The sequence below is a fragment of the Mesoplodon densirostris genome, chromosome 14 (assembly GCF_025265405.1).
Source record: "Mesoplodon densirostris isolate mMesDen1 chromosome 14, mMesDen1 primary haplotype, whole genome shotgun sequence".
NCBI lineage: Eukaryota > Metazoa > Chordata > Mammalia > Artiodactyla > Ziphiidae > Mesoplodon > Mesoplodon densirostris.
The window spans coordinates 51,477,035-51,504,493 of NC_082674.1; the positions used below are offsets into that span (position 1 = coordinate 51,477,035).

General features: G+C 38.0%; 1 protein-coding gene across 4 annotated transcripts in view; it reads right to left on the reverse strand.

Annotated features, from left to right (window-relative positions):
• PUS10 (pseudouridine synthase 10) overlaps positions 1-27,459 on the reverse strand; it is a 71,571-nt gene that overhangs the window by 9,898 nt on the left and 34,214 nt on the right. For all 4 annotated transcript variants that reach the window (XM_060117957.1, XM_060117956.1, XM_060117955.1 and 1 more), the window contains exons 5-15: positions 19,984-20,018; positions 16,647-16,758; positions 14,388-14,449; positions 14,045-14,090; positions 11,933-11,997; positions 10,037-10,122; positions 8,942-9,067; positions 3,627-3,683; positions 2,677-2,753; positions 2,528-2,583; positions 1,367-1,484 (exon numbers count right to left, since the gene is read on the reverse strand). In XM_060117957.1, the coding sequence (XP_059973940.1) occupies positions 1,367-1,484; positions 2,528-2,583; positions 2,677-2,753; positions 3,627-3,683; positions 8,942-9,067; positions 10,037-10,122; positions 11,933-11,997; positions 14,045-14,090; positions 14,388-14,449; positions 16,647-16,758; positions 19,984-20,018 (840 nt within the window). The remainder of the gene's footprint in view (positions 1-1,366; positions 1,485-2,527; positions 2,584-2,676; positions 2,754-3,626; positions 3,684-8,941; positions 9,068-10,036; positions 10,123-11,932; positions 11,998-14,044; positions 14,091-14,387; positions 14,450-16,646; positions 16,759-19,983; positions 20,019-27,459) is intronic.

Sequence of the window (27,459 nt, forward strand, 5' to 3'; positions counted from 1 at the left end):
ACAAACATCCTTGTGCACCTATCCTTATGCACTGGAGTTTTATTTCTTGTCCTGCCAGTAGTGGAAGTACTGGGTAGACCACCAGTCTATTTTTTATTTTTACAGTCACTGCCACATTGTTTTCCAAAAAGGCTGAAACACTTACATTTCTACTGAAAATGTATATAACTAGGCTTCTCCTCCCTCCAACCAACAGGCATTCTTAGTCTCAGAAGAATAAAGTGATGTCTTATTGTTACTTCAGTCTGGAGGTGGAACATCTTTTCAAATGATTCTTGGCCATTTGGAGTTGCTCTTTTTTCAGCTGTCTTTTCAAATATTTTGTCCATTTTTCTCTATTGGGTATTTGTATAAATCCTATTTATGGTATTTTTTTTTGCCATACAATTTGTTTTCTTTATAGTCATATGTATGTGTATACATAAGCACACACTTGTGTGTGTGTGTGTGTGTGTTTAAATCACAATGTATCATCCTCTATATATCCTTATAGCTTGTTTTTTTCCCCTTAGCATTCATCAGGAACATTTTCCTTTGTCAATGAATATTCATCTACCATATACTTTCTAACAGCTGGCTAGTAATAGTCCATCACACAGATAAGCCATAAGATTAAACCAGTCCCCTCTAGATTATTACAAAATATTGCCCATTTAAACAATGTTGTGATAACGATTTACATCTTTGTGCCCATTTATGCTCATTCCTTGCATGTGAAAGTAAGTTATCTTTACAGGAAGCGGTGGGGGCAGGTGGGAAGAAACATGCAAACGAACATGTAGACCCTCTACAGCAGCATGCTCATGTGAAGGAAAATCTAGCATGTGCCAGAACATTTGTGCTCTACATGTATCACCCTGATGTATTTATTTACAACATGTTTTATTTATGCACTTAATCTGAGCATCAGTTCTATTAGATAAGTTCTATTTTCTATTTCCTTTTTGCAAATGGCCAAATATAATAATAGCATTGCTGAGTGTTTTCTATGTGCCAGATTCTATTCTAAGAGCTTTATATGACTAAACCCGTTTAATTCTTCTAATTAATTTTACAGATGAAGAAACTGAAGCATAAAGAGGCTAAGCAACTTGTCCAAAGTCACACAACTAAGAAATGCAGAACCAGGATTTGCACCCAGACAACCTGTCCTTGGAGTCAGACTCTTAATCACTAGCAACACTGCTTCTCACACAGGTTAGATGAATTGCCCAGTCATTTAACTAGTAAATGGCAAAGGCAGGATTTAGAACCAGGTCTCACAGTCCCCAAAGCCTATGCGCTATGACTTGTTGGTAATAAACGAGAAGACAAAGGACTCTTTTATAGGCAGTAGAAAAATAAAAGAATTAGAGCACTGAACTACCTTTATGTCATCTAGGAATTCAATGTCCTTCCTCTGTATTGCTTTATTTGTCCATATTAAGGCACTATAGGTCTTGGTCTTTTCTTCTTCACCTTCTTTCATATGACCTATTGCCTCCCTAAACAAAAACAATAAAAGAAAGTTTGTCTGAATATATAAAATACAGACAAGACTTGCCCCAAACTTCCCTTTCTTTAAAAATAGATTTATTGAGATATAATTTACATACAATTCCCCTGTGTAACTGAACGATTCAGTGATTTTTAGTACGTTTACAGAGTTGTGCAGCTACTACCACAATCTAACTTTAGAATACTTTCATCACCCCAGAAGAGAAACTCCACACCTATTTGCAATCACTTCTCATTCCTCATTTCCCCCAGCCCTTGGCAACCACTTGTTGACTTTCTGTCTCTATAGATTTTCCTACTCTGAACATTTCATATATTAAAATGTGAATATTGTAAAATATACAATAAGTGGTATTTGATGTCTGGCTTCTTTCACTTTATAATGTTTTCAAGGTTCATCCATGTTGTAGCATGTATCTGTACTTCATCCCTTTTCATTACTAAATGATATTACACTGTATGGATATACCACATTCACATTTTGTTCATCCATAGACATTTGGGTTGTTTCTACATTTTTGCTATTATGAGTAATGCTACTATAAACATTCATGCAGAAGTCTCTGTGTGGATGCACATTTCCATTTCTCGTGGGTATATATCTAGAAGTGGAACCGCTGGGCTATATGGTTACTCTATATTTAACTTTTTGAGAAACTGCCAAACTGTTTTGCAAAGTGGCACCAGTTATAATCCCACAGCAATGTATGAGGGATCCAGTTTCTCCATATCCTTGACAACACTTGTTATTTTCTGTCTTTTTGTGAAGTGGGATCTCACTGTGGTTTTGATTTGCATTTCTCTAATGACTAATGATGTTGAGCATCTTTTCATGTATTCACTGGTTATTTCGTGTATCCTTTTTTGGAGAAATGTTCACTCAATCATCTCTCCATTTTTAATTGAGTTATTTTCTTATTATTGAGTTGTAGGAGTTCTTTATATATTCTAGATACAAATCCCTTATCAGATAAATGATCTACAACCAAAACCCCCCTCTTGAAAACAAATCCAGTGAGCCTACCCTTACCTTGTGACAAGCTGCAAGTCACGGACTTGGATTTTGTTAGATGAGTTATTAATTTTCTGTAGTAGTAGAGAAAGAAAAACAATTAGCAACTCTAGTTCAGTTACAGAGTTGCAGAAACATGACAATTTCCATGTCATGAAGTGGTTTACCTGCTGAAGTTCCTTAATTTCTTGTGAAGTGAAATGTACTCTATGAGGATTCACCAGCTCAATTGCAAAGGGCCTTCCTGGCAGCACACACCCCGTCATGAAACAGAAACGTGTTGATGGAGTTAAAACATTTGGGCTAATGCAAGAGGGTTAGGAGGTGTGAAAAAACGAGTTGAGCTCTAGAGGACTGAAAGTTTAGTGACATGACTACATCTGGGGGAGAGAAGAATGTGTGAAAAGAATCATGGGGCTTTTTGGGGGCTGCTAAACCCCAGGACAGGCAATATGTAAAAATGACTGCTTTCCCAAAAGTCCACGAACAAGCCTGTGTTAATTACAAAATCAAATCCAAACAGCCACTAATTGACTTGGTTACACTAACATAATGTTGTCACATGCAGCAATGCCCAGGTATACCAAATTGAAATACATTCTCCTAGCCTAGTGAAATGAAAAGCTGAGATTCCATGAGAAGAAGGGACTATAAATCTCGAATACCTCAGGATTACTCTCACCATCCTTCTTGTAATGCAACAATGTAAAATGAGAGAAATGAAGGCTAAGAGAGCAGAAGCACTTTTTAAATGAAGACATTTTGCAATTTAAATGAGGTGCATTTTGAAAATTGTACTGGTACTGAAATGTTATTAAAAGGAACAATTAATTATCAATTTTTGGAAAAAATCAGGCACCTCTTTGTTAATGCACATAGAAGTCCCTTATAACCTACAGGTATTCAATAAAGATGGCCTCTGAAGAAATGATCCCTGTTAAAACATAGTCATATAATTTACAAGGGTAGCTCCATAATCCACAAGGCTTCCTCACATGGAGAAGCTCTGGGCTCTGCCAACTTTGATTCTGACTAAGTGACTACAAAAAAGCTGCTGTCTGAAAAGGGTGATAATCTGAAAGTTAGTTCCAGTCAAGTGATATTGTCACAATCTTACCATTTCCTAGTGTTCTCACATCTACATCTTCTCTCCCAGAGGATGAAAAATTAAAGCCTTTGGAAAGCAGAAAAAGAAAAGAAAAAAAAAATCAGAGACATAACAGTGCTAAGACTTTCATTCCCATCCTTTGGTAGAAACCCAATTTGTCTTAAACAATCTACAGGAGAATCCCAAGGAATAGTCATCATCACACCTCTAATCCCAATCTCTACTAAAAATAGCAATGATAATAATAAATACCATTTATTGAGCACTTATTACATACCAGGTACTGAGCTAAAATTCTGCATACATTATTTCATTCAATCCTTATTATAACCTTATGAGGTAGGTATTAAATAAAAGAACACCAAGCTTCTGAAACGTTAAGTACTTTTCCCAAGGTAACATGATTCAGTGGCAGAGCTAGATGTTTCTGATGTCAAAGCCAGACCTTACTTATCATCCCAGTCCACCATCCCATGGGAAAGCCAAAGGCAGAGCACTGTTGGGAGGGAGGCCCCACTACCACCCTGGCTACAAACTTCTGGTGAAAAATCTCTTTCCTCTTTTCCTTAAAACAAAAGAAAACAAAATAAAAACATTATTTGAGAATTAAACTCTATGAAAAGAAGAGGAGGGGAAAAAAAAGGTTTGATTCTAAAAGGAAATTCATTATGTAAGCAAACCTAAGCTGGAACCACAATATAACTAGTATACATTTTTTTTTTTTTTTTTTTTTTTTTTTTGCTGTACGCGGGCCTCTCACTGTTGTGGCCTCCCCCATTGCGGAGCACAGGCTCCGGACGCACAGGCCCAGCGGCCATGGCTCACGGGCCCAGCCGCTCCACGGCATGTGGGATCCTCCCGGACCGGGGCACGAACCCGTATCCCCTGCATCGGCAGGCGGACTCCCAACCACTGCGCCACCAGGGAAGCCCTAGTATACATTTTAAGATAGATGGATCATCAGACTAAAAGCTGCAAATATTGGAATGGGAAAGTGGTCAATACAGTGTGGGTGGGCAGGGGAAGTGGTTCCATGACAACTTTCTTAGATACAGAAATAACTGATGATTTCACCACAGCAAAGATTACCATGAGCAGGCCTTATTCTAAGTACTTCATATATGTTAACACTATGAGGTAGATACTATCATTATCCCCATTTTATTTATAAGGAAGGTGAGACAGAGACAGCATAAGTAACGTGCCTAAGCTCACGTCACTGGTAATTGGTAGGGTCAGGATTTGAACCAGCCTGGCAGTCTGGCTCCAGAGTCTCTTAATCACTGTCTACACTGCACCACCACAAAGACAGGTGGAAGAGCTCAGACTCGTGCCAACTGGGACAAACAAGACCAATCAGTCCTCTTGTACCAGGGATTGGGAAAGACTAGGATGTTTTGGAAACCCTGGTCAATCCATAGTTCAGCCACTTTGGAGAGCACAAGATGAGGAAGGACAAGATTGCTGGGAAGGACAGACAGGAAAGGGAGAAGGGAAGGAGGGTCTGTACCATTTTGACAGACATTTTTCTCCCAGGAAAGGTTCAATATGCAAAGGTCCCACGTAGATTTTAGAAAAAGGAAGGCTAAAAGGCTTGAAAAGTGCTATAAAAACTACACTGAAGATTAGCTCTCCTTTCTAGGATGTTTAGCTGTGAAGAAAGTAAGATTTCACCCTTCCTTCACCTTTAAGACATCCCTTTAGCAAGTCAAGGCCAACACTTATTGGAAACATGGGCTCCAAGCTGTTGTCTGTCACCCACTGCCAAGGTGAAGTGGGCTCTTCTCTGCCCCACATGGCCCAAAACTGTGGGTCTCCCAGAGAGGACCAACCCAGGACTGGTTAGGTAAGGCCTAGGTATCTAAGGTCGGCCTAGAATTCAAGCTGCTCAGAGGTCTGGGTAACTTGTGCAGTGTTAACACCTGGGGACTAGCCAAGCGGGCAGCCATGAGGGGCACAATGTCAGGCTCTTCTCCAGGTGGAGAATCTACACCAGGCAGGTAGTAGGATTCTGCGGACCATTAAGTCCCAAAGAACCCTCCATTCCCTGTCTATACTCCATTGTCAAGCAGCTAATAAAACTTATAAACCTTATAGCAGGGCTTCCCTGGTGGCGCAGTGGTTGAGAGTCCGCCTGCCGATGCAGGGAACGTGGGTTCGTGCCCCGGTCCGGGAAGATCCCACATGCCGCGGAGCGGCTGGGCCCGTAAGCCATGGCCACTGAGCCTGCGCGTCCGGAGCCTGTGCTCTGCAACAGGAGAGGCCACAGCAGTGAGAGGCCCGCGTACCGCAAAAAAAAAAAAAAAAAAAAAAAAAAAACCTACAGCAACATCAGCAGCTTCTAGTCAGAGTCAACAGACTCAAGAGTAGCGCTAACTAGGGATGGATAGCTACATGGAGAGTTCAAAATGGCATCTGGGAAGCTGAAAGATACTCCCTGGGGTGGGGGTGGGGGGCTGTAGTTTGTCTTATACCTGCCCACCTCCATCTCTAATCCAGGCATAATACTGGGGAACCAGGGCCCTACAGTGACTAAGCCATAATCTGTGACTGATAGGGGTGGAGGGAATGAACAGGACACAAAGAGGTAGATCTACTAGTGACCGCTCAATCAGACCAGAAATCTCAAATTCATAAATTAGCCCATAAAACTTCCCACAAATTCCAGCCCATCAACAAGAAAAAAGTACAGAAAACTAGGCTCTTGAGAAGTCCAAAGAAACATTAAATCCAGATTAAGGGAGAAGGGGTATTTATTATATCTTTTAGGAAAATGTTGCAAATTTGGATCCTACATTGAGAAATACTTCAGGGGGCAAACTTTAAAAAATAATTTGCAATTATGAATAATAAATGACAAAAAAAGGAAAAGGAGTCACTGCCTTAAGTATGAGGAAAAATATGCTTAAAATTTAGTTGATTTTTCTAAACTCACATTACGCCTTGCCTTATCCCCCTAATCCTGTGAGTTCTACAGACTTCTGCTCAATGGAACAGATATTTCAAACATACAAACAAACAAACAACAAGGACAAAACCAAGGGCAAGAATGATCAGGAACTGTAAGGGGTTCGATAGTCTGTAGTAGCTCTCATACCTGGGGGCAAATAGACAATGGGACTGAAGGATGGGCGGAGGCCAGATGATGATGGTCTCAGAATATCAAGTTATATAGTTTGGACTTTACCCTGTAGCTAGTCACTGACCAGTTTTCAGCAGGGAACTGACATGGCAAATATTTATTCCATAAGTGAAGTAATAAATGTATTAGGAAAACATTTCTTAGACATATTGATTTTGAGAGTGTGTCAAAGTTTTACTTATTAACTAGAGAATGGCAAGTAGAGAATATGATGTGTCAGTCTGAAGTGGCTGACAAACAAGTTTGTATCTCCCGCCGAGGGGAAGGAGTACTAGTTACTTCTGCTTTATAGAAGTAGCTAGGCTGCTTCATGCAATACTGGTTTATTTTCATAGAGCTGTAAAGCACAGAGGTACAACAGTCAGAACCATTTTCCCAGAGCTGTCAGATGTGAATCACAGAAGTAACGAGTAATGTATCTGAGAAGCACAAGTTTAGCAAATCGATGCTATTAATCAGGCATTTTGAACAACAAGGTTTTATTTCATGACAAGGAGCCAGTTAGCACAGAGACCCAGAGGTCTGCTTTTTCTCAAGCGGCTCTTAATAAATTTCCTCAGCACACAATTACAGATGCTAAACACACAGTTTGCTTTATTTTCAGTTTGGGGAAATTTTTATTCCCTCCTCAAATGGAAAATGACAACAAATCACCTTCATGAAAGCTTGCAAGGGGGAAACATATAGCTATTTCAGAGCCCCCCAACAGCCCTCTTGGTAATGGAGGCTTCCTTGGGACCCAAATAATCAGAACTAAATCTTGAATCTTCTTACAGAAAGGGAATAAGGTAGCCCCCCAAAAAGAGTTTGAAGGATACTTTTCATGCTAACGCTTTATTTTCACTTCTTCGTAACTTGGATAAGTCTTATGAGATAACCAGTGTGTAAATATTAAATTAAGTAGGTAAAAGCTCGTGGCAATAGCCCTCTACAGCTAAGATTTTGAAAAATATTGGGTTGCTAGGTTAGTTTCTTCTCCATTCAGTAAACAATTCTTAAAGGCCCTTTTTAAAAAGGCACACCTACCTGATAGGCAACAAATTATAAGAGGGCTATGGTTTTTGAAGTGTTTCTCTTTCCTCTTAACAAGCAGAGAGCTGGAAGGGATAGCCACGTCTCATTTTGGTCACCTGCTCGCCATTCCTAAAGCAGGCTTGTCTTAAGGTTTGTCAGAGAAAAAGATGGATGTCTCGGTCTATCTGGTCCTTCAAAAAGGGTGTTCTCGGACTTCCCTGGTGGAGCAGTGGTTAAGACTCCATGCTCCCAATGCAGGGCCTCGGGTTCAATACCTGGTCAGGGAATTAGATCCCACATGCATGCCGCAACTAAGAGTTCACGTGCCACAACTAAGGAGACTGCCTGACACGACTGAGGAGCCCATATGCCGCAACTAAGACCCGCCATAACCAAATAAATAAATAAATAAAATTAAAAAAAAATGTGTTCTAATTATGCTAGGAGACCCACTCCAAAGAGTATGATATACTTATTCATTGTCTACAGTTTCTCCTGATGTACAACATGGTTTCTTGTGATTGAAATCTTAGTCCCTTTCCTCTAGTCTAATCCTAGGTGAAATCACAAGGTTTTTTACTCCTTTGACCTGATAGCCCTATTGAGCAAAGAAAGCATATGCCTGACAGGATCTGACTCACCCCACAAACCTGGGCTCATTAATACTTAGGAAATTAAAACAACACAACTACTATTAAGTCTTTGTAAAATGGTAGCTAGTGATCTATTTTCTCTAGGCCTGAACTTTATTCTAGGACACTTTAGCCATTAAGATGGAAGCTGGGCATTTGCCAGTGATTATTCTTGAACAAGCACTGGATGTGGAAGCTGTATTTTAATTACCTCATATTCCCAAAAAGAGGCAGAGGCTCAAGGTGTCCCAAGGTCAGAGCTTAAGTGCATTCATTTAAAGTAGTTTCAATTGTTTTGAATTTGCCCAGGAAAAAGCGTAATCTTGAGAGAGGAGAGAAATCCTAGGGCACCTTGGCTCAAATCCAGCCCAGGGCAGAGGAGCTCAGGACACGGCGGTCCCTGTTCACAGGAAGCTGCCAGCCAAGGGGCCCAGAGTTGGTGGTGGTTTACAAAATATAGACATCTTTCCTGCCACCTCCAAGAAGTCTATTCATGAATGACAATGTAACTAAAATATGAATATCATAACACTTACTCTCTGCTTTGAACACTGTCAACAGATGGTCTGAAATTAATTCTTCCACTGAAGAGTCCAGCTTCCTTTCTCCATCAATTATCCAAGGAGTTTGTGGTAGATTCCTGGAGTATTTATTATATCTCCCTGCCAAAGAAATATAAAGGTTACCTGGATGGAATGGTGTGCTTAACACAATAGGATAAAAAGGAAAGCAACAGCTATTTATTGAGTGCCAGTATCCTAGGTGCTATGATATAAAACAAGGCTTAGCCTTCAACTAACTTACAATCTAATTTGGAGAGTCAACACATACACATAATTAAATGAAAAAATTTAAGGTAGCAATAGAAGAGATGGCTAAAGACACGGTATGAATCATCAAATGAGTTCTAAAGGAATGCTCAATATACTTATTAATTTTTTTGGCTGACTGAACAAGTTACAATATTATGGAACACACTATGAATCACTTAAAAAAAGAGCAACTACTGTTTTTATGCCTGGTTAATAATACTCTCAGTGTAATAGTCATTGGTGATCATGTATTCCAAAGAATTCAAACACAGGAAATTTTGAAGTTTTTGTAGGCAAAAAAAAAAAAAAAAAAAACCCTAACAGAATATGACTCACTGTTTATGAAAAAAGCTACTCCAAGGCAGGTAGCTTCTATTACCCCAGGGCAGGGTATTATAGTCAAGACTAAAGAACAACTTCATTTCAGCTATTACTATGAAACAGCTGTAGCTTTCAAAACAAAAACTTTTTTTCAGGATTGATTTCATGTTATAAAACATCCTCTCCCTTCTCCTGACCAGTTTCAGGTCTGTACATGTACCCATATTTTTACCTGGCCATCTCTGATGAAAACTATTAAAACCTGGGAAGTATCATTTCCCTTCAACATGGCATTTTAAATAACAAATCTCCTGAGTGACCCTTAAGAATGCCTACAGAACCTACAATAAACTTGGTTATCAGATCTAGTTCTCAAAAGAGTTAACTAATCAGAAATTATTAACAACAGTAAGAAGGAAACAGAGGAGGAGTTAGTTGAGTTTTTCAGAAAGGAGAGAAAATTGACAATGTAAGTATATCCTGGACTAAATATTTTACCAGCCACAAAAACAGCACCATGAGCACATTCAATTTCAACAACACTGCATACAGCCTTTGGTGAGTTTGGAGGACAAGGAAACTGCCTGCAAAACAAAATAAATTTTACAGCTACTATTTTCCAGACATGATATTGAACCACATAACTAAGATGAATCAGCACTGTCTGAGTTACACAGAGCCTGAGTCTCTCAAGGACTAAGCCTCTCCCTAATTTTAAGTTTTGGAACCATAAGGGTCTCTTAGGCCTCTGGAGTACCACTTTTAATACATGAGAGTGGCACTAAGTAAATAAGGGCTCACTAGTAACATTCATGCTCAGGAGGCCTCATGTTCCCAAATGACAGTTTCCAAAATCAACCTGGAGATTTGGGGGAAAAAAATCCATCTATATGTAGTGGAAACCTCTCCAGGTTCATTTTGCTATCCATGAACACTTGCTGCTGGCTGACAAGGTCCTCAGTCATTTGGGTAAAGCTGGTGTGCAGTCAGAGACTGGCCCCATGAGCATGTCCCACCTGTGGGGAGGGTACTCCAACATTTTTCTCTCTTTTTCCTCTTCATTTCAACTATGACCTTGGGAATCAGACCACAGAGCCAGAAAAAGTGGAATATGGCAGACTCTATCCTTTAGCTAAGAAACTTCAATCCAGCTGAGGACAGACCAGAAAGAGCAATGTATGGCTTTATTCTCTGTCCACCATCTGAGAAATTCCAGAGCCATGGAATGGAATCTACCTGTAAATGACTAGATGTGCACTTAATCCAAAATGCTTGTCTTAAAGTTTTCATTCCGTTTCCCAAGATGTCTTAACAAAGAAAGCACTTAGAAACTCAGGAACTATTGCTTGTGGAGAGTAACTGTCTTTACTTCCTAAAGTTTAATAGGGAATTCCCTGGCACTCCAGTGGTTAGGACTCTGTGCTTCAACTGCAAGGGGCACAGGTTCAATCCCTGTTCGGGGAACTAAGATCCCACAAGCCATGCAGCATGGCCAAAAAAAAAAAATTTTTTTTTAATAAAAATATTTCCATTCTGAGACTCATGTTTAGTCAGTAAAATATATGAAACATTCCTCATAACTTCTTCTGGAAGGGTAACTATGATAATATTTTATTAAATAAAATGAATACACTGAGAATTAAATCTAAGATTTACTGTAGTTCAGTATATTTTAACAAGAAAGGAAACTCAGGGGCCCTTTTCTCCCTCTTCTGAAGACGTACAATAACAGGAAATCCAGGATAAGGGATGTAATGGGGCCAGTCGTAGGCTAGAGAATCAGGAAACCTGGCTCTACGTCCACTCTCTACTGCCCAGTTGAAATCTTAGGCAAGTCAACTCCCTCTTTGGACCTCAATATCCTCCTCTAAAAGATAAAGAAGTTGGACATGATTCATAAATTCAAATATTAATTTGACATTTACGAACACCACTACATGCCAGATACTGAGCCAGGGATTGGGGATATAATAAAGATTAAGACACAATCCTGTTCCCTAAAATATATCCAGTCTTGTTTTTGAGATAATGCAGATTATTTCTAACATTCCCTTTATTTTTTTTTTATTTTCGTACAGGTTTATTCATAATGTTTTTTTTTTTAGCTATGAAGATTTTTTTTTAATTTTTTGCTTTATAACAAATTTAATCAGTTATACATATACATATGTTTCCATATCCCCTCCCTTTTGCGTCTCCCTCCCACCCTCCCTATCCCACCCCTTCAGGCGGTCACAAAGCACCGAGCTGATCTCCCTGTGCTATGCGGCTGCTTCCCACTAGCTATCTACCTTACGTTTGGTAGTGTATATATGTCCATGCCGCTCTTTCACTTTAACATTCCCTTTATTCTAAAATTCCACGATTATTTCTTGTTTCTATAATTCTACTTACTTGCGGAAATCCTCTTCTTTAATCTTATTCAAAGCTTTCATAACTGCCATTCTAGTGAATACTGACTATATAGGGTAAAATGAAAAGAAAAGACATTTATCACCTATATAAGTGACTCATCATTCAACTCATCAGAGTTGAAACAAAGAACACGGTTGGAGAAATTATATCATTTTAAACCATACTTAAAAGGGAGAAATATTTAATAACTTCAAGAAAATAAATGAAGCACAAGTGTTCATACTGTCAGTTCTGTGATTGGTAGACCCTATAACCCTTCTCTTCAATCTAGTCTATGTCTCTAATACCAGGTGGATCTAGCAGAATGTCTTCTTCACTGCACTCTCCCATTCCCCTCACAATGTGGTATTACTCAAATACAAAAATGATGACATTGCAGGAAATGTGCTTTGAATATTTTTTCCTAGACCTCAAAAGAAGTTTAGGCTGACCCATCTATCTTTTCTTCCCTACGTCCCTTCAGGGGCCACGGTATATAGTTTAGGAGTTGGCTGCCAGGGTAAGGGGTAAAACAGAGCCAACCAGCCTGACTTGGCATCTAGCAATTCAATATCACTCACCAACCTCTGAGAAAGTAAATGAATCCACTATACTGAATAAAAGGGCATCTACAAATGTCCCACTCTGGGTTTTTTAAAATAAGAAAAGCCAAACCTCGTGGTAGATATACTAGAACTAATTAGTGCATATATTTGTGGTCACTGTGATAAATCACAATTATTTCTTCTGTTATGAGAAATTATACTTGACTGAAAAGAAGAATAATGTAGGTATCTAAACAGTTTATCATCAAAGAAATGATTTTCTAAACCATATTCTGGGGAACCCTAAGGTGTCGTAGGGTTAGAATTAAAAATTAAGGACCTGTTTGTTAAGATATGAAATCTTAGGCCTGAAAGAATCTCAAAAGGTCATTCAAATTATTCCCAGCCATAAGGCAGGAAAACTACATTTAAGACTATACAACACCTACTGGCCAAATGGCGTGGTGTCCATGATCATTTGACAAAAACTTCCTTACTCTGTTATTTGATGCTGGTACTTATATACTTCCTCAAAGATAACAAAAAATAAAACTAGATCTTTAATATAAATATGGCTTACAGCTCATTTGGGCAGAGCTTCCCAATTGGTATGGCAAAGCACACCACTGGGCTACAGTTGTGCCCAGATCCCTCTAGTTCACAAGGGCTGAGGGGCAGGGCCTGGAACAATGAGAACCCCCAGGCCTATTACTTACAACTTAGAGCAACTTCGTCTGTTAACCTCAGGGTGCTGGCCAAACATGGCAATGTTCTAGGTATACCATGATGTGAGAAAAGGAGGCAAGCAGTGTTTTAGGCTTCCTGCATTTCTGATTATTTCCACACAGGGCATTTGGCAAATGTTACAAACTCCCCAACCCTCCCTTCCCACCCCAGGCAAGAGGAAAGACCAAAAGATGTATCTTTGGCAATAAATAACAACCACAACAGCAAAATTGATGTCGGTAAAACTAGGAATGCCTGAGTCTACACAAAACCAGCTAAGTAACTGGGGTGTGAAAGCTTGCCAATATCGTGCCATGCTATTCTATCCTGGCATAATAGAAACTAAAAGTACATGCTAACTAATTTTTCTCATTAACATGAATACCAGCTCACATCAGACAGTAAAGGAGAGTTTAAATAAAATACCTTTTGGCAAATGTAGCCTGAAATAGGCTCTATTAATTCAGGACTGTTCTAAATAAAATAATTTACTTTGGATTATATTTTCAAAATACCGATTTCTAGAAAATAAATATTAGACAAAAGTTTGGAATGGTGATGATACTGAACAGGTATTTTCCCAGATGACATAATCTTGGGGAAACAATCCAGACACTGACACAAGCATGAGAACATTTGTGTGTTACAACTTCCCAGCCAAAGGCAAAGGTGTTGAGAATTGAAAAAATGGAAATAAATGTAGCAAATGGAAATATTTAAAGACTGATTCTTAGTATAATAGATTGCCAACATTTCTAATGCATATCCTTTTTGTTGTTAATTTGAATATTCAGCTCAGACAAAACTCACTAAAGAGTAAGAAGCAGGAATCCTTCCTTACCTGTTTGTTTTTGGCTGGCTTGAAACAATCTGGGCATATCGCACGTCTAAGTAAAATTCAAGGTAATATAAAAGATTAATGAGTTTATTTTGGGGAGGATAAAATTCAAATATATTTTATACAACATGGCTGCTAAATTCAGGATATCAGAAGCAGACAAAATGAATCCCTATATGAGCTGCATTGGTTTGCCTAGACCCTTATGTCAGACAGCTCACAACCTACTAAGACATGACAAGTTCTAACAGGCTCATTAGAAAGAAGAGCAATACTATTTTCATGAAAATCAAAAAAAAATTAACAATGTTGCACAATTGGCATTGTTGTTTACATTGTAACTTACAGGAAGTGGCAATCCTCAACTGTTTCTGGGTGAGCAAAGACCACACTCACTTCAAACAAGCTCTAAAAATTATAAAGACAGTTTAAAGATGAGCAAAAGGAAACTAACATCTAACAACTTATGAATGGAAACAGAAATTAACTCTCAAAGATTGGCTCAGAAAAAGAGTGACAAGGAAAACTGGAAATACTACTGTTTTCAAATCAGCTTGTTCACAGGGCAGCTGTAAAGGAAATCGTCTTTTTTTTTTTTTAACTTCTAAAACTCAATCATCAGTGATCCTACAAAAAACAACTTTAAAACAAAATTTAAAATAAATTTGTATGATTTTTTGTACATGTATACATTTTTGTACAAGTATATTTTTTCTACATGTATATATTTTGTATAAGGTTATACAAAATTCCACACTGAGAAAAATATATAAATGTACAATTAGGTATGAAGATGAATGAGAATTCAGGGAATTGGAAAGGGATAACTGAAAGAAATGAAGAATTACTCCTCTCAGTACCATGATTAGAATTATTAGCAAAGCAAATAGCACTTTATGCACATGCTTAAAAACTCTGTATGAGGCTTGTTTTAAGTGCTCAAACTTCTTAATGGATTTGACTTTTAAAAGCAAGATTTTAATTTTTTGTTTTATTAAAAAAGTGATCATAATAAATTATAAAATAATCAAACAGGATGGGTTTTCAATCCCATTCCACTGAGGTAGAACCAGTAACAGTTTGGCATGTTTCCTTCTAGCCATTTTTATGAATATAAACATAAATGTATATACTTCTTTGTATATTAAACAGACTTGGAAAATTGCTTAATTCAATTAATATTGCATCATGAACATCTTTTCCACTCTAGGGACTGTTGGACGTTTAAGTTTTAGTTACGTTTTTCTGTTTTTAAAAAATGCCACAATGAACATCCTTGTACACAAAAAAGCACAAGTTCATACTCTATATACATTTACCTCCATGGAGATTATACAAAATTCCACACTGAGAAAAATATATAAATATCATACCATATAACAATTTTTCCTTTTTTATTGAGTTCTATATTTACTGATTGCATCGGATCGTCAGCAGGCTTATTAGCGACTCTATAATCACAATAGTGAATAGCTAAATTTTTGCTCTAGTCTAATCTACAAAATAAAATTAAAATTACAACACATTCCTTTTACTCAAGAAAACTTCATTCATCCTGAATCCATTAGAACATTACCGCATCTTTTGTTTTCTATTTTCTGTTCTCACTGATTCAACGTGTAAAATTATCTGTGCTTCAAACTGAAATTTGAGGTTAAAATATTTTGCATCAATGACTTCTCTAATTTCCAAAGTACTTTCATCACCTCATTTCCTCTTTATACTATCTGTGAAGTGGTTTTATTCTCTATTCTCTTAGTATTCGGTTTAAAGGACAGAGCTTACTCTTACTAACAGAGGGAAACAGAGCTATATAACTCAGAACAAGGAAAAATTTTTAATTACTTAGCTTTGAAAGATGGTTTTGTGACTTTACTTGAATAGGGGTGTGTCTGATATTCAGGGAATTTCCTTCATGCAAAATGATGAAGCAATGGGGCCATACTATTAAAGTCTAATTTAAGAGGAGCTGGGAATATGTCCTGTTTCCATGTCTGGAAACCTACTGAACTCTTCCCTAAAATTCAATCCATTTCAAAGGCTGAGGCAAGGTCTGCCTTGGAATAGGGGAGATGGTAAGTGTTCTGGTTTCAAAGGCAGTCTGCTTAAAATTAAACAGAGGGACCTGAGATACGAACAAGGTGGGATAGGTTGAGCCCATGCTCACTGTAGTTGAATAGGGTCTGTCTGCATATTTGAAAACAAAATTAGCCGCAGATAACCAAAATTAAATAGTCTAGAGTTGACTCCATACTTGTTCATAGTTATTTATGTTTAGCTTTGTATCAGTAAATCTGTCTATCTAATTAAACTATAAATATACTAAAGGCAAAGATTCACTTCTAACCTTTTAAGGTCAATTAGGATACACTGCACCTGTTATAAGTGTCTTGGATCACAAAGAAATTTAAGAAAAAAAAAAAGAAAGAAAGAAAAACTTTAACCTCAATTTAAGACTGTTAGAAATTAACATTTTAAGAGTTTAAAAATCCTTCATTGGATTATTGAAAGAGAAGATTCTTTTGGATAACCAAAACTCTGCCATATAATGAAGTAAAACTAGTAAAACCACAGAATAAAATTAACAGTGCTGATGTCCCAATACCTTTCCATCAAAGGGAACACCCAGTTCCTCTGAAAACAGGGGGTGAGTTATCCATTTGTAGGCTTCTTTTAGCTGAACTGTATCATTTCTTTCCAGCGACAGACTCTGCTTTCTGAATAACATAAAAATTAATTCACTGACATGAAAAGCTTCATTTTTATGAAAGCAAGAATTTATGTGATTATTAAAAAGTATGTATTATTGAGTGCCTACTATGTCCCAGGCACTATTCTACACATTAGATAGAAAGCAGAGACCAAAGCAGACAAAAATTCCTCAGTTCATGGACCTATATTCTAGTAGAATCAAGAAACTGCTTTTTTTTTAATGGCATATAAGACAGTTTTTGAAGCTTCAAAGACAAAAGCATACAAATGAGGTTTTTCTGAGATACAATTGCCAGATTCCAGGATTTATACATCAGAAGATGGAAAGGTGGAATAGAGAGGATTATTTATTGCTTAGAAACTACAAACTGTGTATTACAATAATCTCAGACCAAAAATGTTTGTATCTACTCTCTTCCTGATAATGGAGGCTTACTTTTGGGAAATTGATGTAAAAGCTGTACTTCTCTTTACTGGTGAAGAACAAGTATTAAATCCTAAAGTATCAGTGTTCTAGAATGCTTATCAATTTAACAACATATAAATATCTCAATAAATATTTTACATTCCCCCCAAATCTACTCATGAGCCAATAAATAGGTTTGGGGAAGTCCCAATTATGAGTTCTAGCTTTTAGTTTGTAACCTAAAATGAGATAGAAAGGAACTGAAGTAAAAGGAAAGAAAAACATGGTATGGTAATATTTAAACAGTCCTACTCTGCAATATCACTATTAAACAGGCTGTATCATTCAAATAATTAAAACTTCAAATCAGTCTTATAGCTATTTACAGGACTGCTTTTAACAAAAGAGGTGTTTAGGCCAACTTGTGAATCATTTCTTTCAATGTCCTATTTTCACTATTAGAAAGGACAATATAGTCAATATCCATTGTAATTTAATTCCTCAAGACCAAAAGACACTACGAACTACAGGTAGAAAACAAAAAATAATGTAGCTAATGGCTAAACTTAATTGATCTAAATACACACACACACACACACATAAAGACCACTGTCCCTCTAAAAATGCAAATTAAGAAATAGTTGATCTACCCATTCTTATCCAGCTGAGAATAACTGGTTAAACAGAATGCTTTCATATGCTTTGGGATTGTGGTTTAACAATGAAATACTCTGATAAGCCCTACATCTGACAAAAAAATTAAGTTACTTCTTTACACTTAAGAAATTATTCAAACACTGAGCGTTTTAGCTTCATAAACCGTTCCTAGTTCTCTGACTATCAGAAACATTTTAGAAATTTTCAGACTATCTTGATATTATATCAACAGTTTAACTAATGATATTTGCATAAAATAGCATTGCAGTTGAAAAGTAAATAATTAAGGGATGACCATATATTTTAAAGAACAAAAAGGTGAAACAGAAAACACAAGAATGGAAAACCCTTTAAAAATTGTTTAGACTCTAGAGAATACAAAGGATTGTAGCCAAAGCCAATCCTAAAAATGGATTAAAACATTACTCATTATATATTTAAGAAAACTGATACTTTAAGTCCCTCATGTCTTTGAAAAACATTTAAAGCACGTTAATCCAGTTTCAAAACTTCAACTACAGGTATTTTTTCCTTCCAGATTAAAGAGCTATAAGAAAGGGTTAAGAGACATTTTGGAAACCTTAACCTCACATTTAAGGCAAAAATACAATACTTAAAACTCTAAATTTTCAATCCTGCAAGTTGAATGTGGCTAATAGCTTTTCTAATATAATTTAGGGTGAATGTTTTCACAAAGGTCCTTAGCTTATGGCTGATGGTCCTTTAGAGGAATCAGTAGTCATTAAGGTAAATTCAGTACCAATTTAATACTTAGTAACTGCATTTCCCTCTTTCCTCTGTTAGATAACTAATGATGAGGATATCAATTAGGATCACTTTTGCTATAGATACAACAGGATAACCATTCTAGAGCAAACATGAACCAAAATATCCAAAACATTTTTTCCTAAATTCCTTGAATCAATTCTTTAATGGCAATTCCTCCACAACCTTTTGATATTAGAATGAACTAGGGACACTGAGAGAAAAGACTACTATTCTATATTTTTTTCTGTTCTAGTATCCTTATATTGATCAGGATCTTTTGGAAGAACTAAGCTTAGTTTAAAATACTTCAATAAGAAATAACAACAGCAAGCAAGGTAGATGGAAACTGGAAACATTTAAAAAATAGCATGCTCTGACTTGACTATGCTAACAAATTTCTCAAACATAGGACCAAATTTTATTATGCCAGAATAACAAGCATTTGAGACTAACTTAACATAACCGAACAGAACCCCCAAACCTTTAATAAATATGTGGTTATTACCCTTTTAAAAATGCAGATGTGAAATACAACATACACAAAAAAGCCAAATCAACTAATTTTCTATAAAACACCAAGTATGAGATTCTGATACAGAAATTTATACTTCTCTCTGTGGTTTTCTTTCCAGAGTACACAGGAAACTCCAGTAGTCACATGGTCCTTTTCACACTGGTATAAAATTTTTAATTTCAAAATCCAGAAAGCTCTGGGAAATTAAAGATTTTTTCCTTAACTCAGTTGGCAACCAAACTCTGACTTGAACATGTGAGGCTATTTATTTAGACTTTGTTTATCAAATTTATTGTGACTATTCATATATTTCACTGCAGAAATATTAATGTTTGATTATATAGTACTACCCCAGACCCTGGAGGAGATGGGTATATTTTATATGGTATTTATACTGCATTACATTTCCAAAGTCTAAAAAATTCTAAATTTCAAAACACATTTGGCACCAAGGGTTTCAGATAAAGGATTGTGGACCTATGTTTTCTATGTCTTATCTATGTATAAACTCACTGTTGTTCTGCCTTAACTAGGACTTTACTATGTATCTTTTATAGCATAATTAGTTTTATAATTTAGTTTCTAAGATTAGTATAAAATGTGTTCCTTTAAAATAAGTTGCCAAACTACATGCATTTACATTCATGATAAATCTACAAAAAAATATGAGTCTGCTTTAATAGACTACTAATATGCTGTGCAAATAAACCAATTAAACAAGGTTAACACCTTAAATATATACAATAAAAATTTCTTCTTTGTGCCAATTTCTCTAGCAGCTGGTGAACTCCCTCTAAAAAAAGAGATAGTAGTAGTAAAAGTACTTTAAGAATCAGGTAGCTTATATTTAAAGGGTAGTAAAAATTCCCTACCTAAATTACTTACCCCATTTCCTGTTTTACCAGCAACCATGCAGCATGCTGTAGGCAATTTAGTCACACCCAGAAAGAAAAGGGAAAAAATGTTCATTGAAATTTGGTTCCAATATCATTAGTGAACTGCCTAAGTAATTTGCTAATCAAACTCTCCTTTTTTGGAGAGGAGTTAGTGTTCAGAAATTCGGCAATGACCTCAATCTCATTTAAAATCAGAAGTGAGGTAAGATGCCACTTTGTAGTGCTGGCTTGCTGTGGCCTACGAATTCAACAGTGGTATCCCCCTCCTCCCCACAGATTTCTATTTCTCATTAATGAGTTACAAGTGTTTTTTAATATGGGTAGCTTACATTTTTTTAAAAAAACTTACTATTTCATAGGGGAAAGCTCAAAGTGATTGAGGAGTACATATTATGTCCCCAAAGAAGGCCTCAGTTTTTTGTTTTTGTTTTTTTAATAGAGCTAACATTTTTAACGCTAACTAATGATATCCACATGTAAGTGTTTAGGAGTAAAATGTGCTAATGTCTATAACTCACTTTGAAATACAACAAAAACTAAGATGGGTAGCTGGATAAATTGATAGGTATATAATAAAGCAAATAAAGAAAAATAGCAACAAGTATAGAATCTAGGTGGGTATATGGGTGTTCACTGTACAATTCTTTCAACTTTAATATAGTTTTGAAAATTCTCATAATTAAATGCTAGGGAGAATGTTCTGGGAAGGATTAATAAAAAACTGAAAAAGTTGCTAAAATGAAAACAGTAACATTCACAGTCATGGTCGTTATGAGGATTAAGTGAAATTCATATAAAATGCTTTGCATGGTAAGTGTGTGACACTAAGATTTCTCAGTTTGCCATTAGACTCCCATAGCTTTCACCTTAAAGAAAGGTAATACATGGCCTTCCTTGTATATACAGCATTCTGTGAACATGACAGAAGCATACATGTGTAAGTCAATAAAATGCCATAAGTAGTCTCTGCTTCTACATGTCACAAAAATGGCCAGTCACATCCACTTCAAGACCTGGAGAAAGAGAGGGACAGAGAGAGCAAGACAGAGAGAGAGAGACAGGGAGACAAAGACAAAGAGAAAGAGAGAGACAGAGAGAGACAGAGAGACAGAGAGAGAGAGAGAGAGACAGCTTTTGTTGTGCATATGTAGAACCCTGTCCTTTTAAACTTCAAGTGGCTGGTGGGGCACCAGAGACTGCTAAAGACTTAGGATCATTTGGAAACATTAGGTGCATTACTTTGTTCAGACATGAGCCAAGCAGAATAAATTAATCACTAGCTAGGTAAGAACTAGAACTGTTCCCAATGCCTAAATGTCTCATCAGTACCTTCCGATCTGTTAGTTTTGTTTACTTTGCTAGCTCAAACTAATACCATTTATAGCGCTGCAAGACCCCTTCCTTCTTGCCTTCCATTTACTCAAGCCCTCTCTGAAAGTGCATGGGCATGGTGTAATACACAAATTATGAGTTGTCAGAAGACCTGGCTTTAGGCTTTACCAGATTTCTGGCACTCAGTTTCCTAATGTATAAAGTAAGAGAGTTAGACTAAGATGATTGTAATTTAAATTTTTCTGGATGGCTAAAGGTCATCATTAATGGACATTACTTAGTATACTGTTTTGTAACAGGGGCTATTAAGACTTAAAGGACTTTGAGATCATAGAAAAAAAAATAATAGTAAAATAGGGCTTCCCTGGTGGCGCAGTGGTTGCGAGTCCGCCTGCCGATGCAGGGGACGCGGGTTCGTGCCTCGGTCTGGGAAGATCCCACATGCCGCGGAGCGGCTGGGCCCGTGAGCCATGGCCGCTGAGCCTGCGCATCCGGAGCCTGTGCTCCGCAACGGGAGAGGCCACAGCAGTGAGAAGCCCGCGTACCGCAAAAAAATTAAAAAAATAAAATAAAATAAAATAAATAAATCGACTAAGGTTGAAACCTTGTATTCAGTGTTACCCCACCTTCCTTCAGCCTCCATACTTTATTTAACAGATCAATAAATACTTGTTTCCTCATCTGTAAAGGGATATTAATACTCCCCTTGCAGAGATATTATAAGGATTTAATGAAATTATGTATGTAAAGAACCAAGTAAGATTCCTGGCATGTACTTAATAAATGGTAACTATTACTGTCATTTTTGAACTAAAACCTTATCTGTATTTCACAAGTAATAAAATTATTATCCCTTTAAAGACTTAAAAGGCTGGATCCCTTTCCCTCACGTCCCAAACTGCTCTGCTATAAGTAGTTCTGGAACCTCCCTCATCAATGAATCCCTCATGGGTATCTGAGCTATAGAGAACTATCTGTCCTTTTTTTAAGGGAACTCAGACTCTTCTGTCCTTTTATATTGACCTTTTTCTCTCCTCTTTTGAGGCAAACTCTGTTCCCTATGGTCACTTCCAGATGATGCCATCAAGTCTGTAATCTACCTGCCATCTTCTGATTATAAAGTAGGGTAGAACTGGAGGTTGCCAAGGGAAACCAGATTACCATGTGTAACATGTAAAATTAAATCAAATGTCTTCAGTACCTGAGATTTGTTCAAGGGTTTTTCCTTCCTAATCCTTTGCAGGCTCCCTGCTTAAGCATGCCAGCAGGTTGGACTGAACTAATCACACAGCCGGGGCTGGAAACCTGAATCCCAAAGTAGTCAGTGTTGCTCAATTATTCAATTTTTATCACACGCTAATAATGCCTTGGACCTGCTTCTGCTGAGGAAAAAGAAGTACATTTCCCCCTTTCAGTCACCAAGATAATTTTAATAAATGTTCTATTCCTTAGTGGAAAAAATTCATTCTCTAGAGTAAGCAATTTAATTCTTCCTCTGCAACACAACCAAATGGCATTAAAGTTATCAAGTTTAATCAAATTTGATACCAAAGGCAGCATGTCACCTCCTGAAAATTCAGAAACCACAGAATTTAATCCTGGGCTCAGCTTTGCTAAATGGGGCAGTTGAATAACGTGCTTGCTAAAAGTGCTTGTGCACTCTGGCCATACACAGACATACAGACACACACACACAAGCATATACCTGTATACACATATCATGGAAACTCTATGCCTGGGAATGGATTTTTTTTTTGTTTTTTTTTGTTTGGCTGCGTTGGGTCTTTGTTGCTGTGCGTGGGCTTTCTCTAGTTGTGGCGAGCAGGGGCTACTCTATGTTGCAGTGCACGGGCTTCTTGTTGCGGTGGCTTCTCTTGTTGCGGAGCATAGGCTCTAGGCGTGTGGGCTTCAGTAATTGCAGCAAGCAGGTTCAGTAGCTGTGGCCCGCAGGCCCTAGAGCATGCGGGCTTCAACAGTTTTGGTGCACGGGCTCAGTAGTTGTGGCTTCCGGGCTCTAGAGTGCAGGCTCAGTAGTTGCAGCACAGGGGCTTAGTTGCTCCGCAGCATGTGGGATCTTCCTGGACCAGGGATCGAACCTGTGATCCCTGCATTGGCAGGTGTATTCTTAACCACTGCACCACCAGCGAAGTCCAGGGAATGGCTTTCAGAACTCATAGAGTTCTGAGCTGGGGGTGCATCCAGCACCAAACTATGAGAATGGGTTACAGTAAGGCCAGGGATTGAAGCTGATTCAAGCAGAGGTGGAAGGAAGGAAGAACAGAGAGAGAAGGGGAGGAATTAAAAATGGCATGTTGTCACATATGGATCAATGGAACAGAATAGAGAGCCCAGAAATAAACCCACACACCTATTGTCAATTAATCTTCAACAAAGGAGACAAGAATATAAAATGGGAAAAAGACAGTCTCTTCAGCAAGTGGTGCTGGGAAAGTTGGACAGCTGCATGTAAATAAATGAAGTTAGAACACACCCTCACACCATGCACAAAAATAAACTCAAAATGGCTTAAAGACTTAAACATAAGACATGACACCACAGAACTCCTAGAAGAAAGCATAGGCAAAACATTTTCTAATCGTACCAATATTTTCTTAGGTCAGTCTCCCAAGGCAATAGAAACAAAAACAAAAATAAACAAATGGGACCTAATCAAACTTACAAGCTTTTGCACAGCAAAGGAAACCATAAAAAGAAGGAAAAGACCACCTACAGAATGGGAGAAATTATTTGCAAATGATGCGACCGACAAGGGCTTAACCTCCCAAATATAAAAACAGCTCATACGACTCAACAACAAAAAAGCAAACAACCCAATTGAAAAATGGGCAGAAGTCCTTAATAGACATTTCTCCAAAGAAGACGTATGGATGGCCAATAGGCACATGAAAAGATGCTCAACGTCACTAATTATTAGAGAAATGCAAATCAAAACTACAATGAGGTACTACCTCACACTGGTCAGAATGGCCATCATTAAAAAGTCTACAAATAACAAATGCTGTAGAGGGTGTGGAGAAAAGGGAACCCTCATACACTGTTGGTGGGAATGTAAGTTGTACTGCTGGAGAACAGTAGGGAGGTTCTTTAGAAAACTAAAAATAGAATTACCATATGATTCAGCAATCCCCTCCTGGGCACATACCCAGAAAAAACTATAATTCAAAAAGGTACATGCACCCCTATGTTCATTAGCAGCACTGTTCATAATAGCCAAAACATGGAAACAACCTAAATGTCCATCGACAGATGAATGGATAAAGAAGCTTTGGTACATATATACAATGGAATACTACTCAGTCATAAAAAAAGAATGAAATAATGCCATTTGCAGCAACATGGATGCAAGTAATTATCACACTAAGTGAAGTAAGTCAGAAAGAGAAAGACAAATGCCATATGATATCACTTACATGTGGAAACTAAAATATGGCACAAATGAACCTATCTACAGAACAGAAACAGACTCACTGACATAGAGATCAGACTTGTGGTTGCCGAGGGAGAGGAATGGACTGGGAGTCTGGGGTTGGTAGATGCAAACTATTACATTTAGAATGGATAAACACCAAGGTCCTACTGTATAGCACAGGCAACTATATCCAATCTCCTGGGATAAACCATCACGGAAAAGAATATAGAAAATCATGTCTATGCATGTAAAACTGAGTCACTGTGGTGCACAGCAGAGATTGGCACAGCACTGTGAATCAACTACACTTCAATAAAAAGAAAAAAAGGCACGTTGGGGAACTACAATTCAGTAAAGTTGGAGCTTGGGGTATGTATGTGTGTACATAAATGTGAGTAGGGGTTCAATGACTAGAGATGAAACTGGAAAGGTCAGCAGATTTTGACTGCCAAGCTAGGGCATGAAACCAAAGATTGAAACCATAACATGAAGTGCCACGTTATGTGTATACAAATTCCCATGGCAGCACATTTGATCTTCTATAATTGATCAAGTCACAATATAACCATCATCTTCACACTATCGTTTTTCTTATGCGGTAGCTTAAGAGAAAAATAAAGTATTTCTTGTACAAAAATATTTCTTTATTATACATGGGAAAATACAGTGTGAAACAGGCATATGTTCAGAAAAATGTCAGAATGACTGTAAAAAAAACAATCCACTTTTCTCATATTTGTTGCCTATCTGGCCCTTACAGACACCTGAGTCTGTAATTCCTGACAGAGGGAAACAAACACTAGACTAAAAGGTAGGCTCTAAATATTGTGTGAGCACTTTGCAAGGTGGCTTATCTCTCTGAGTCTTGGTTTCTCAACTATAAGATAAAGGGGCTCAACACTTCATTATTTGGGGGGTACCTCCTATGTGGTGATATCTTTACTGAGAAAACAGACCTGAAAGACTAGTTTCTGCCCATAAGGGAACTCGTGAACTAGGAGAGAATAAAGGTAAGTAAAATGATAATAAAACCACAATAGTGATTAATAATATTAATACAAATAAAAATACAGAATGGTGGGGGCTGTGACAAGGACATATTCTGAGTGGACACTTAGGGCATCCTCAGCTCAGCCTTGGCATTAGAGTTATCAAGAAGTGACACCGGGCCTCCCTGGTGGCGCAGTGGTTGAGAGTCCGCCTGCCGATGCAGGGGATACGGGTTCGTGCCCCGGTCTGGGAGGATCCCATATGCCGCGGAACGGCTGGGCCCGTGAGCCATGGCCGCTGGGCCTGCGCATCCGGAGCCTGTGCTCCGCAACGGGAGAGGCCACAACAGTGAGAGGCCCGCATACCGCAAAAAAAAAAAAAAAAAAAAAAAAAAAGAAGTGACACCTAATCTGAGCTCTGAAGAATCAGGGATTGAGAATTAACTGGGTGAAGAGCGGGGAAAGTCATTCCAAACAGAGGAAACTGTTGTGCAAAGGTCACGGAGCATCAGGAAGGTTCTGGGAACTAAAGGTTAGTGGTCCCTACAGAGCTGGGGATGTGTGGCTGCAAAGTGCAAAGGAGGAAGCAGGACTAAGATCATAGAACTAGTGTACCCATGCTAAGAGGTTTAGATTTTTACACTTAAGGCAATATGGTGCCACAGAAGGATTTTAAGCAGTGGAGTAGCGTGGTCACATTCGTCATCAGGAATGCTCATTCTGGTTGCAGTGGGAATGAGAGGAAGAAGATGGGAACTAAGGGAAATGAAGATGTTTGGTAAACGAAAGCAGTAATTCAAGTAAGAAATAACACATATGGCAGTGGCGGTAGGAATGGAGAGGAGGGAGCAGCTCTAAGAGGCAATAAAGACACAGGCCAGCGGGACTTGGTGATCGACAGTGGTGTTGGGGTTTCTAAATTACCACTAATGCCCTTAAAACTCTGAAGTCTTTTGAATCCTACACATCTCTTGGACTCATTTATAATTACAAGGGTAATGCAAATATAGATGTGCACCAACAGGGAAATGACAATAGTTGTGTGGACAGCTAGAAGTACTATCCCCTGCTCTTTCTTCTTCTCCCAACACACGCACACACACACACATACATACACACACACACACACACACACACACACACTTATGTATTTTTCTTGCATACAAATAGTCAGTTGGGAACTAGGCTCGATAATGATGTTAGTAACAATAGAAACTCTTATTCCCTCTTCCCACCCAGCAAAACTGCCTAAGGTTTCCTTCTCCTCCTCCCCACCCTGCAGTCTGCAACACTTTGAACATCTGCCTGCTCCTCACCTTGGGTCAGGTTTGGTGTCAGGCATGGTGGCAGAAAGAGAGGTAGCGAGAATATACTCCTAGAACCCCTCTAGACTTCCACTTAGCTACCCCCATTACCCCAGAATCTCGGATGTCAGACCTGTGATGTAAAACTAACACACTGAGTCTGGATGTCTCTTTTGATAAATAAATGTTCTGTTAGCCATATTTAAAAACCCACCCCAATCCTCTACATTATCTTTCTCCACAGGGTTGAGAAAAAAAGAAAATGAAGCCAGACATAAGACCTTCTCACTCCAGCTTTTCCTACCACTGTTGGCAATAAAAAGCTTTAGATAGCATTAAAAAGGTTGAACATGTTATTTTTGACAAGGCAAGAGGAGAAAAGCAAGGACAAAGCAGCAAAGACAGACTGA